The sequence below is a fragment of the Carassius gibelio genome, chromosome B6 (genome assembly GCF_023724105.1).
Source record: "Carassius gibelio isolate Cgi1373 ecotype wild population from Czech Republic chromosome B6, carGib1.2-hapl.c, whole genome shotgun sequence".
In the NCBI taxonomy this organism is placed as follows: Eukaryota; Metazoa; Chordata; class Actinopteri; order Cypriniformes; family Cyprinidae; genus Carassius; species Carassius gibelio.
The window spans coordinates 26891169-26903566 of NC_068401.1; the positions used below are offsets into that span (position 1 = coordinate 26891169).

Consider the following 12398-nt stretch of genomic DNA (forward strand, 5'->3'; position numbering starts at 1 on the left):
AAACAATTTTTATTCCATGTTAATTTAACAAAATTTTTTAGAAGCAGTTTTTTTCTTTAATTGCATGACTTGTGGATCAGCCCCAGTTTAACCGAGACGTCTGAAATTATAAAAACACCGACATCCACGAGGTGGCAACAGAGAACGGACCAACTTGAACTTGAATGAAGGATTTTTGGGCAGCGCCCTGGAAAATCACTTGAACTGCTGTGTACAATGCTTGTAAGATCGTTTATTTCAGAACCTCTGCTGATTACGTTTGTCGATACTGACGACAACTTTTCATTGGTTGTTGTTAATTATAAGCGCGAAGTATCATTACCGCCTTTTCAGCACCTGGACAGCTCCACTCAGTCAACACCTGCATTCAGAAGAGACCGGGGCTAGTTGTCACACATTTAGCAGTCAGTCAGTATTTCTCTGCGTGGGTTTTTCCATATTCAAACCCTGTAGGCGCAAGTTGTGACAATAAATAAATAAATATATAAATTATTATTTCCTCTTAACTCATTGTGATTTTGTGTTCACTGTGCAACAGCTATTTCAAAAATATTACTTTTAAACTTAAGATAATAAAATTCACGACAGCTGTAGTTTAAATTAGTTGGAAGACGTTTGAATTCAACAAAGTCACTGCTAAAAATAAATAAATAAATAAAATAAAATAACTGGACTACTAAAAATATTATACCTACTATATATTATATAAATGACCTAATTAAACAAAATGATGTTCTAAGAACATTTTCTAATGTGAAAATAAATGAGTTTCTGAATGTTTCCTTAACGTTCAAAACGTCCAGTTTTTAAATGTTTTAACGTTAAAAGAACATTCCATTTTATAATTCCGTAAACATTAAAGGAACGCTTTGAATGTTCTCTGAAAATTCTTAAACAAGTAGTGACATTTATGAATGTTAGATAAATGTTAGATGAACGTCCAAATAAACACCTAAAAAGTTCAATGAACGATGTATAAATTATGTTTTTGTGCTAACATTTGAGAACATTATTAAAGACCAGATAACTTTGAATAAAAATTATATTCAAGTTACTTGATAATGTTGAGAGAACCATTCCAGAAAATTGGCCAAAAATAAAAATAAAAATAAAAATTCCTTTCTTGTAAGATGGGGAGCTTTTTGACAACTTTCCAGTGTGACAACTAACCCCTGTTCAAATTGTGGAACTGTTTTTCCCCTCCATTAGATGGCGCTATAATGTCTTGCACTTTTCTGAACAATTAAACCGATAAAAATACTTTATTATCTTAAAACATATAGATTACAGTTCACGCAGAATACAATTTCAAGTCCAGTCAGTATTAGACATAACTGAGCATGCAAGAGATGCTAAATATGACACACATTGTTTATGAGCATTAGCTGTATTAAAACAAAATCAATACTGTACGTGATTAGGACCACTACATCTACAAGACTGTTTATTTGTTTATGATGAAGATGATAATGTATCATCTGTGCCGTCAGTGGACTCTTCATCTGAGGACTCATCATCATCATCTTCATCATCATCATCATCAGATGTGTCTGATTCATCAGATTCATCATCATCAGATTCATCATCATCATCATCATCATCTGATTCCTCATCTGCTTCTAGAATTAATGATCATATCCAAATAAAGAAGGTGAATTCAACACTATACACATTTTAAGTCTTTGCTCGCACATTATTAAAGTTACCCATTTGGAACATTGCTTCTAATTAAATAACGGTATTTAATTTTCATTAATGTCTGCTGTACTTATGAAAACATTTTTGGTTAAAGCAGATTAGAAATACATATCACTATGCTAATTTAAAGACTAAGGAGGAAAATCATAGAAAAACTTGTTTTTGTCATAAGAATGTAAATTCTACAATTTAACAATTTAAGGGTCAAAGCAAAGTGAAACTACCATAGATAGATAGATAGATAGATATAAAATAATAGATTATAATCTCACCTATCATTAATTTTTCTTCTATGAGAGGCAGGAAGCTCTTAGCCTCTGAGTTCTGAGGCTCATAAATTAAAACTGAATTTAAAGAATCATGAAAACATCAGTATCACTTATATGCAAAATGCCAATTGTAAACAATAGTAATTCACATGGCTACTTACTCATCTGACAGAGTTTCTTGGCAAGTTGGTAATTCCTTGTCATCATGGCCTGTAGAAACTGGATTCATAGAAACAAAAACAGAATATTTAGTCAATAGTGATTTTCAAATCAGGTGCATGACGTGTCCTATATGCCTCACCTCTGCAAACAGTTCTAGCGGCACGTGTCCTTCAGCGCTCTCATTTCCATCCTCTTCACTCTGTGCCTCATGAGGATCCTGGTCATTTGCAGAGAGCACTACTTGAGGGGCCTGGATATGTAGTTCATGAACACTTTCTGACTGGACATCACATTCCTCTTGTTTTTCTAATGCTTAAATTGAAAACGGAAATCCATTTTTGGACACCATGGGTATCACAAAATGCTTCAGATATTCCGAGACAAATAGATTGAACAATAAATGTGTTTAAAAGGACTAAATGATAAAACAGATTCAGTACCTGTCATAATAGGGGGAGCCTGTTTAGGTAGTTTATGTCCATGCCTGGTTACATTTCTGAAGGACGGTGCTTTAGAGGCATTATACCCTCTGCTGCTGAAAAAAATGGGTGATAAAAGGTCAACTATTAGAGATCACTGGAGCGAATGAATGCCATCAGCTTCCCTGCTTTATGCATGTACGGCCCATAAACCACATCCCATGCATGACCCAAAGAGCATGCTGACCGGAATACAAAAAGCAACTGATATACTCAAATTAAAAAATGAGCTTGTTTCTTTATTCCTTTCAGTACTGTGCATCTATCTTAATTCTCTAGTATAGAAAACTTGTTGCTTTTAGTTATTATTTTGTGAAATTAAATGCTTGTATTTTTACCTTTTTGAAGTGTATACTTTGAGTGTGGTATCTGATGTTTCAGAGTTCAAGGAAGGATTGACCTCTGTATTTACAGAAGGATCCTGACCCTCTGTCTTTTCACCAGGTTTTACTTTCATTTGCCTGTATATACAAAACAAAAGCATCTGAATGATGGTTGAAGTGGATCAGTACAATACAAATTTTGCAGATATGCATTCTTATTTCAAGTAAATAAGTTTAAAAAAAATAGTTTCCTTAATCTCAGCCCATTCCAGAATTGGAGAAGTTTAGCATTCATTCAATCACTTGCTCACCAATGGACGCTCTGCAGTGAATGGGTGCCGTCAGAATGAGAGTCCAAACAGCTGCTTGAAACATCACAATAATCCACAAGTAACCCACACCACTCTTTTCCATCAGTTAGCTTCCATCTTTAGATGGTCTTAAATCCTCACTTCTGGCCAAATTATTAGTCCATAATCCACAATAATGTTTCCTCCAGTGTAAAAGTTGCTTCCCCTGTTGTCCTCACACAACAAAATCTACAAGTCATTTTATTTTAAACAGCTTTGGACTGTTTTTGCTCATAAATCTGCATATTTCTCTCCTGATTCAGATGAAACAACTTTTGTTCACTGGAGAAAGAAATATTATGGATAGAGGACTTTAAGGTATTTAAGATGAAAACAATGGTTTGTTAGTTAAAAACATCTTGATGGATTTTTTTCTTACAAACATGCAGCGTTTTGTGGATTATTATCAGCTGTTTGGACTCTCATTCTGACGGCACCCATTCACTGCAGAGGATCCATTGGTGAGCAAGTGATGCAATGCTATATTCTCCAAATCTGTTCCAATAGAGCCTCAAACTCATCTAAATCTATGGCGCCCTAAAGTCATTTTCAGCTAATTTTCATTTTCGGTCAACTAATTGTAAATATCACAGTTCTTTTACATTGACCTGTTGACTGACATTAAATGTCATTAAATATAGGACACTGTTATTAAATGTCTTTACTGCTTTTACCTTGTGGAACATGGAGCTTTGAGTTTAATATTTGTTGTCTCAGAGTTTACAGATGGTCCCTGTCCTTCTGTCTTTCCACTAAGTTTTGGTTTGTGTTGCCTACACAAAATCAAACAAAGCACCTAGTAAATTTGACATGGACATGGTTTTTAAATCAAGTAACGTGTATTGTATGAATCAAAAAGCATATCGAATTCAAAAGACCTGATGGATCTGCTAATCCAGTAAAAATCTTTATTGTTTAGAGGTCAGCATTCGGACAATATATAATGGTAGTGACCTTAAAACGAATGTTTAAACCTACTTTGGTTTCCATTCCACTGATTCTTTTGCCACTGGATCTACAGAACAAAGCAGTTAATTGTATTAACCCTTTCAGAAGAAAAATAAGCCTTAAAGAAACCAAGTCATGTGCATGTAACTGCTAAATGTTACAAAACAGTTGCTATAGACATTGTGTGTATATGAATAGATAGGCTAGATATTAATTCCAGCAGACTAACACCTAAATTATTTTACCTGTTGAGCTGCCAACCTCTGGTTTTAAGGGTGCAACCTCCTTTAGCAGAAATAGAAAAAAGACACATTGTGGACAAGACTTAAGTCAAAACAATGCTTTAAAATAATACGTCTACTACAAAAATAGCACAATGATTTACATCAGAAACAAATGTTTAAGTTCTGAAAGAAAACCCGATATCAGTATCGAACTGGAACATGAATGATCTCCAAATGTAGATTGTCCTGACCTTTTCATTGACTTTGGATGAGACTTCTGAAGGCCTTCCAACACACTGTAAACTTATAATAATAATAAAAAAAATAAACAATTTATCAGTTAAAGAAATGGCTTATATGTATTTCTACAAATACAAATCATATAAAAAAAATACAATTGTGTTTTCATGCTGAGTTAATGTAAAAATATACCCTGATATAGCTAGCATTCTCGATGTACAGTAACTTATACTGACTGTAACTCAAGAATCTGTTGAATTTTTTAAGTGTTGATCACTATCAGCCATTCTACTGCGATATTTACAGCGAACAAAGAAAGCAAACTAAAGTAGAAAACTGGTGTAAACTGTGAAAAATAACGGAAGTCATGTAAAACATATTAGCAAGCAAATAATATCATGAAAAGTGCCATACATGAGCACTCTTACCTGTTCATCTGTGCGAAGTGTCTAACTCTCTCTATATAAAGACCTATCGACTGTATTTGAGATATAAAGGGGTATTTTTTTCTTCTACTGTCTGTCATAGAATGTTAAACATACAGTAACACTTTTCTGAAGTTTCTTTGACTTTCTAAGCCTCGTCGCAGTTTGAGAAGACACTGGAAGGTTGGAGCGGAAAAAGCGTCCTGTTTCCATAGCAACTGGAGGCGTCACCTCTAAATAATCCGAGCGCAACGTGCTCCTCGCGGAACGAACGTCTGACGTAACGCTTGAAACATGCAAAACTGGCCCCAGTCCCGAACAAAATACAAACACAGTATATTTGTATTCCACAATATGATACAGCATAAAATTACTGTATTAAAAAAAAAAATAATAATAATAATATCAACAACAATAATAGGCTGTATACACAAATACTCTTCTAAATAATAAACAGTGCACAAAATGCTTTTCTTTGGTTCACGAATATTTTAACTTTCACGTTATCAAAAAACGAATAAAATGTAAAAAAAAAAAAAAAAATACTAGGCTATGCACTTGAAAGCCTATTAGTAGCCTAATGTATTTTAGAAAACTAAGGTAAATGGCAATTAACGTATTTGCTTATGTTCCTCTTAACCCTAACCCATATTGCATAGGGTCAACATTATTACTTCAGAATGTCCTAAGGTCAAAAGTTTTCTGTAAAGACACTTACCTTAAAGTCCTGACGTTAAAACGCTTTTGAACATTTCAGAAAGTCAGAAAAAAGAAAGACTTGGCCTAACCACATCTTTTAAGCGTGTTGACATCAAACAGTTTTTTGAAACCAATTATGAATTTTTTTTTTATGAAACATTAAACACAAAAAAATTTGAAACTATTGATTTGTCCAACAAATATTGTAATTAATAAAACGAAAATATGCACAAGTATAACATTTACAAACAAATGTGACAACTTGCCCCAAATAAAAGATTAACTTGAAATAAAAACACATCCCAACATTTTATATTTACTGACAAAAAGTGTTCACAAAATTCGATCTAAGACTTGTGTTCAAGAGTTTTGTTGACGTGCTCCAGCACCGGGAACAGCGCTCTGTTCTTGCGCATCAGGTGCGTCTTCAGGTGTTTGGCTAGATGGTCGCTGCGCGTGAAGCGTTTGGCGCAGTCCGGACAGGTGAAACGCTTCTCGCCGGTGTGCGTGCGCACGTGCCGCTGGAGCTCGTCCGAGCGCGTGAAACTCTTTCCGCAGAACATCCAGCTGCAGACGAACGGCCGCTCACCTGCGTGCCACCTCAGGTGCGCTTTCAGGTGCGACGTCTTGCCGTACACCTTCCCGCAGCCCGGCATGTGGCACACGTGCTGCTTTCTCTTCCCCGGCGCGTGGCTGCTCTTTTGGCAGTTGGGGCACATGCACCTCCGGCATCTGCGAGACTTGGAGTGCAACAGGGTTGCGATTTGAGTCTGGTACTGTCCGAGCTCAGGGTGACCCAGAACCCACCCACGGGGGATCTCAAATTGATGTGTTGAGGAGTGATTTGGAGTCCACCATTGGTCCAAAAGTCCATTGTGCGTGGGCACGTAAGACGTGGGTAGAGTAGTGCATGCTGACGCACAAGGCAACATCTTCAGGGGCGAGAAGTCATAGTGCTCGGCCGGGGATGTCAGTGGCAGTTCGTGGTGTGGACTTAACGGGGTCTGGAGGTGCTGTGAGAAAGTTGAATCACTTCTCCAGGGATGGAAGAGCTTTGGTGGGCAGCCTTCATATGAGATGTGCTGGTGCTCCATGGATCTGGGTGCACGGGAATGGCAGATGCGATTACAGGTGTCTTCCAGCAACATCAAGGGGGATCCTTTAATGGGTTCTGGGGTGGAGTTTGGCGTCCGATCCTACGAAATCAAATATCAGTAATTAAGACGAACGTTTGATTGATTAGTACTCCAAGTAATCCATTTCTATATTCTAGAACTTGGACTATGTAAGGCAATGATTAAGAGTGAGACCCACTGCTCTGAATCGCACTGGCACTATGTTTTGTGCAAATTAATGCTTAAAGTTAATGCATAAAATAATGAATCCCCCTAAATCAACATGCATGCTTTAAATCCATCAAAACGATAAGTTTAACACAGTTCCTCTTTAGAGAACACTCTTTACGCACCTGAAGGAAAGCTTGCAGTGGGTCATTGCGCATTATGGCTCTCGCAGTTACGGCACACAAATGAAGCCTTATCGAGCCAGAATCCTTACAGTTCCCAAAACTGCGCACCTCAAACAACTCAAGGGAGAATCCTGGAGCAAAGTGAACACACTGGCATCATTTCATTGAGTTTGATCAGAACTCCAGCCAGTCAGAATGAAGAGTTTTCCCTTTGAAGTTTACCGCTGCCCAATCATCAAAGAATTACGGAAGAGCTCAAATCTTTTGAGTGTTTGCTGTTTTGGATGATAAAAGAATTGATTATTTGGAGGGTGAGATGGGTAGACATGAAGGAGGTGCAATTAATGAATGAATTAATCTGGATTAGTTGAATGGATCAAAGAAATAATCAAAATATAGTGTATATTTCACTGAAGAGATACATTTAAACATACAGTAATATGAAAAGTTGCAACTTTAAATTAAATAAAGGGGTACCTACACAGATTCAGGTTTGCCTGGTCAAACATATAAAATATAAATAAATAAACACACATACATGTAAGGATATAGATATTAGTTTCATTTAAGAAAAATAAAAACAATAATGTGTGCAAGTTTATAAAACTGTGTGGACACCCTTCATAGCAGAATATATATAACTTGATTATTGCCATTTCTGTTTTATTGCCATTTTTTAAAGTTTAAAATTAATCTTTGTAATAACAGTTATTTTAAAAATTAGAACAATATAAGTTAAACAAACAAAATGATTGAATATAATTTAAAAGGAATGCAGGAACATAAGCTTACTCTCTGAAATATATCATAGCAAAAGTTTTTCAGGAACATACAATTTGAATGTCCCAGCATGCACCAAAAGCTGAACTGAATTTCTCTTTTGGATTGAATTTAGTTTAAAATATGTGTTTGCCTGTATTTCATTTGGAATAAACAAACAAACAAATAATGGAACACCATGGAGGCATTTTTGTTCCATTTCATTTTATTAGGTTTTTCACAGATAAACATTCCAAATGGTTAAGATTGCATAAATAAGGATTAATAAAAGAAACCTTTAGTATTTTAACAATATATTTGACAAAATTCAAAACAGGATTACTGAAGAACAAGTGTTTTGTTTCTGTATTTTTGCTAAATTATACACATTAGAAATCTGTACAAATATAATGCTAAATCACATTGCACACAAAACTTGAAAACTTTAATATATTTGAATACATTTTTATAATTTCTTTCACCAACTATTTTTGAGAAACCTTGAATTTAACATTTCAAAAGATTTTACAGTTTAATAATATTACAACAATTTAAAAAGAACAGCATGGAAACTCGCTGGTCCTTTCACGATGATGCAGTGAGAGTGAAGGACATGGTTTAGAGGCAGCGTGTGGGAGGCTGGCCTATTGAATACCTCTTGAAGTGCTTACAAGGGTGTCTAGAACTAGAGCAACATCTGTGGCTTTCCACAACAAAGCAGAACTCTGTTCCTTCGCGGCATGCAGCTTTGAAGTCTCATGAAGACAGAAAGCAGCCATTGTTCTCTCAGGCCTACATGAAGGCCCTCCAACTTGGGTCTCTTTAATTTAAAAGTTTCCCCCAGTAATGCGATAGTTCTCTCCTGTTTCCCTTGGTGAACCTTTGAGGTGAAGCCTGGTTTTGTGTTTAAAAGCCAGAGTTCTGGCGAGTACTTTAGCCCTGGGTCATGAACTGTGGGCCGTTTGAACCGGTCCTGCTTAAGAGTACATAAGCTGATGAATGCAGTCAATTACTCAAGAGTCACTGTTAATAAATAGGTATTTTTTAAAAGATACTGCCACATTTAAACTTTGTGTAAACCTAGTTAACCTCAAATTTCTCGTCAAATCTTTTGAAGACTAAATGATTTTATTGATTTGAACATTTGGGTCTATTTCATCTAAGAAACATCTCAGACCTTATACAGAGGCTTCAATAAGAGCTCCTGAAAGAGCGACCAAAATGTGCAACACAAAATATCCTCTGGGAAATTATACTGTAGTTTGAAAAGAGACTTCTTAGACTCATTTTTCAATCTCTTGTTTACATATGATCTATTATTTGGAAGATATTTCAATTCAAAGTCACTCAAAGAAGGATTGTAGTAATAGTACAGAAATGTTCACTAATTTTTGCTGATGTGTAATATATGCATAATGCATAAAAAATGCATAAATAAATAATTTATTAGGAATGCTTGTCAATAGATTAAAAACTAAATAATTAGTAAAGTGTGACTATAAGGTGCTCAGTTCGGTGAAAATGTACAAATTAAAGATATTACAAGTAACACATTGCATTAAAAATTATTTTTAAGTAGAAAGTCGGAAATAGTATTTTCTTGTAAAATGTAGAAAAGTAATATTTATTTAATAACTACGCAAAATCATTTTTAGTTTAAAAATGCAGATAAGTGTTCAGATTATTTAATTAAAGTGTATTTCTCTAGAATCAGAATGAACTTAATGTAAATGTAAACATGTATGCATAAATCAATAAAAATTAATCAGTAAATATTGTATGCTTGTCATTATTCAAATAACTGTAATTAATCATGTATTTTGTTCTTTTACAGAGTAAGAAAATCTGAATCTAGACAGGTAAGCTCAATTTACACATAAATATTAAACTGCTTCAGTTTTAGTCAGTTTGAATATACACACTGGGGTTAAAAAATATCTCTTCTGTTTTTTACGTGCATGATAAACACTGTAAAACAAATTTTCATATGTAACAGTAAGCCAAAGGGAAGCTTCAGGTTACTGTTACACAACATGTCTTCTCAGCAGAAAGCAGCTCTTTATTGCAAATGTTAGAACATCACTACGCATGACAATTAAAAAAGCATGTTATCGGGTCAGAAGAGCCTGGGGAGGAAGATGCCTGTTAATAGAATCAGAACACTTTCAACATGCACTCCGGGGTGTGAGAGTGACCCAGTTTACATCAGACCTTTCATTTAAGAGACACGAACAATAAGGAGGGAACGAGAGAGAGAGAGAGAGAGAGAGAGAGAGAGAGAGAGAGGAATGATAAAATTAAGCCTAGTCTGTAATTATTCGTGTGGTAATATTATTAGAGCAGATCGCACGTGGACCAATCAGAACATCTCTGGGTCAGTTAGCTTCATCTGTATGAGCGGCATTTATAATATTTGCAGTATTGCCTGTGAGTGCTTTACATTTGCCAACATTGTGACATTATTGTGGATTGAAAATATTTACACGTATATCCTAGCTCCTGCGACTTATTTTTCTTTGACTAGTTAATTTTATATGGTCCTGCGGTGTGGAAAAAGTAAAGTACAACAGTTTAAACTTACTTCTAAAACTGCATTAAACGAGTGCCACAACGCTGGCTTGAAGAACTACAATAAATCCAGTTTAATGATGAAACAATGGATTTTCTCTCCAAAAATCATCATAAAGAGAGTGATAAAGGGCTGTAAGCTGCCATTAGAGATGGTGTGTGAATGAGGTAGTTCAGTAATTGACAGGAGACGGAGCTGCTTGGATAATGATGTCTGAGCCTGATTTGATGAGCACATTTCCATTTAAAGCACATCAAATTCACAATCAATGTTAATTACAATACCAGCCATGGCCTTGAACAAAGTTGCAATGCTGTGTTTCCGAATGCCTTCACTGAGATGATATTCTGATGCAAATACCTGCAGCTGATAAAATGGAGGAAGGATCGATATCTGCATGCAGGAAAATCTGAAGAACCTTTTTAATAAAAAATCTGGGATATGTTGTATTATTAATTAAAACACAAAAAGATGTTAAAAAGCATTGAGCGCATTATGTTTTTAGTAGTAATTTAATCCAATCAAACAATCTAAAATAATAAATAATTGATCATCAAAGGGGCAGGAAATGTTTTATGAATGGCAGCATTCAAAACGGGATCAATTAAGGACTAGACTGTTGTTTTTGGTATTTTTGAGATATATTTTCTGAATATTAGAATATTTTCTGATATACTTTTGAGGATTCTTGAGGATTTCATTTATTTGAAATTTGAGTTGTAAGTAAACTTTTGATCAATTGAATGCATTCTTTCTGAATAAAAATGTAATTTCTTATATCTCACATAGGCCCAAACTTAAATTAAATCAGCATACATTACACACTTGAAAGCTTTTGTGAGAATTGCAACCTTCGATCAGATTTATATTATATTTAATATATTAAATATATTTATGTTCTATCAGTTTGATTATTTTCACTGATATCAGATCTTCTCACTCCATAAACTGCATGTAAAAACAAAGCAAACTGCGGTTGAGTACTTTACACATTGGTCATGCAGTGGGACAAACTTTAGTAGTCTTCCTAAACAGCCATTTAGCAGACACTTATCCAAACAAACAGACAGATACAGAAATTAACAGAAATTATTCATATTTCTTTGAAAGTTGCAGTTCATTTCTTTAAAATGAAATCCGTCCATTCATGCACAGCAGGACTAAACTGTCACTTTTTAACTTTTAAGGCATCTTGGATAAAATTTTGTCAGCTGGTTTAAACATTTGCTTGAAGATTTTCTTCAGCTGCTGCATTCAGACGCTGTGGAACAGCATCTGCACTTCCTGTCAAAGAGAGACGCTTATGGCTACAGAACCGAGGAAAACCACAGAGAATATCCCTCCTATCTCACAGACAGGTGAGGGACATTGAGAGGAACAGTGTGTGTGTTAGCAGCAGATTACCTGTGAGCAAATCTGACAGAGTTTGACGATAAGCACTCGGGCATTGGATCCTGTTAACACGTCTCTGTGATGCTAAGAGGATTTCCCAAAATGACAAAGACTGAGGTTTCTTTCATGTCGTTTAAAGTTGGTCTGGAAGATCTGTTTCCCTGAGCCAGATATTTAGTCGCCATCTCTGGTCAAACAGCCTTAAAGTTGTCCAAAGAATGATTTGTAAGAACGCTGGATGATTTGGAGCTAGCACTGAAATCCAGGACTTCAGCTTTACAGATTAATAACATTCATGCAAACTCATCAAGAAGGACAGACTGTCTTCTGCTGTCTGCTGTCCAAATCATTCAGTCTGCCCTCAGTTTAGTGACATTCAGTAACTGATGCTAC

General features: G+C 35.4%; 2 protein-coding genes across 2 annotated transcripts; both read right to left on the reverse strand.

Moving 5' to 3' along the window:
• Positions 1 to 1452: 1452 nt before the first annotated feature.
• Positions 1453 to 5502, reverse strand: erich2 (glutamate-rich 2). Its single transcript, XM_052558077.1, has 11 exons — positions 5122 to 5502; positions 4705 to 4756; positions 4475 to 4514; positions 4260 to 4296; positions 3956 to 4054; positions 2947 to 3069; positions 2570 to 2664; positions 2269 to 2441; positions 2129 to 2186; positions 1971 to 2042; positions 1453 to 1619 (listed from the first exon to the last, which is right to left on the reverse strand). Exons 1-11 carry the CDS (start codon positions 5217 to 5219, stop codon positions 1453 to 1455), a joined length of 1014 nt encoding a protein of 337 aa, XP_052414037.1. The 5' UTR covers positions 5220 to 5502.
• A 33-nt stretch (positions 5503 to 5535) lies between these two features.
• LOC127960182 (transcription factor Sp5) lies at positions 5536 to 7394 on the reverse strand. Its single transcript, XM_052559777.1, has 2 exons — positions 7286 to 7394; positions 5536 to 7013 (listed from the first exon to the last, which is right to left on the reverse strand). Exons 1-2 carry the CDS (start codon positions 7316 to 7318, stop codon positions 6165 to 6167), a joined length of 882 nt encoding a protein of 293 aa, XP_052415737.1. The 5' UTR covers positions 7319 to 7394; the 3' UTR covers positions 5536 to 6164.
• Positions 7395 to 12398: the final 5004 nt, after the last annotated feature.

What these genes read in the sequence shown, in the direction of transcription:
- LOC127960182 (XM_052559777.1), bottom strand. Translation starts at nt 7,318, where the DNA reads ATGCGCAATGACCCACTGCAAGCTTTCCTTCAG. An exon ending in CACTGCAAGCTTTCCTTCAG is followed by an intron (nt 7,014 to 7,285) that starts GTGCGTAAAGAG and finishes TTGATTTCGTAG; the next exon opens with GATCGGACGCCAAACTCCAC.
- erich2 (XM_052558077.1), bottom strand. Translation starts at nt 5,219, where the DNA reads ATGACAGACAGTAGAAGAAAAAAATACCCCTTTATATCTCAAATACAG. An exon ending in AGAGGTTGGCAGCTCAACAG is followed by an intron (nt 4,297 to 4,474) that starts GTAAAATAATTT and finishes TTTGTTCTGTAG; the next exon opens with ATCCAGTGGCAAAAGAATCA. An exon ending in AAAGCTCCATGTTCCACAAG is followed by an intron (nt 3,070 to 3,955) that starts GTAAAAGCAGTA and finishes TTGTATATACAG; the next exon opens with GCAAATGAAAGTAAAACCTG.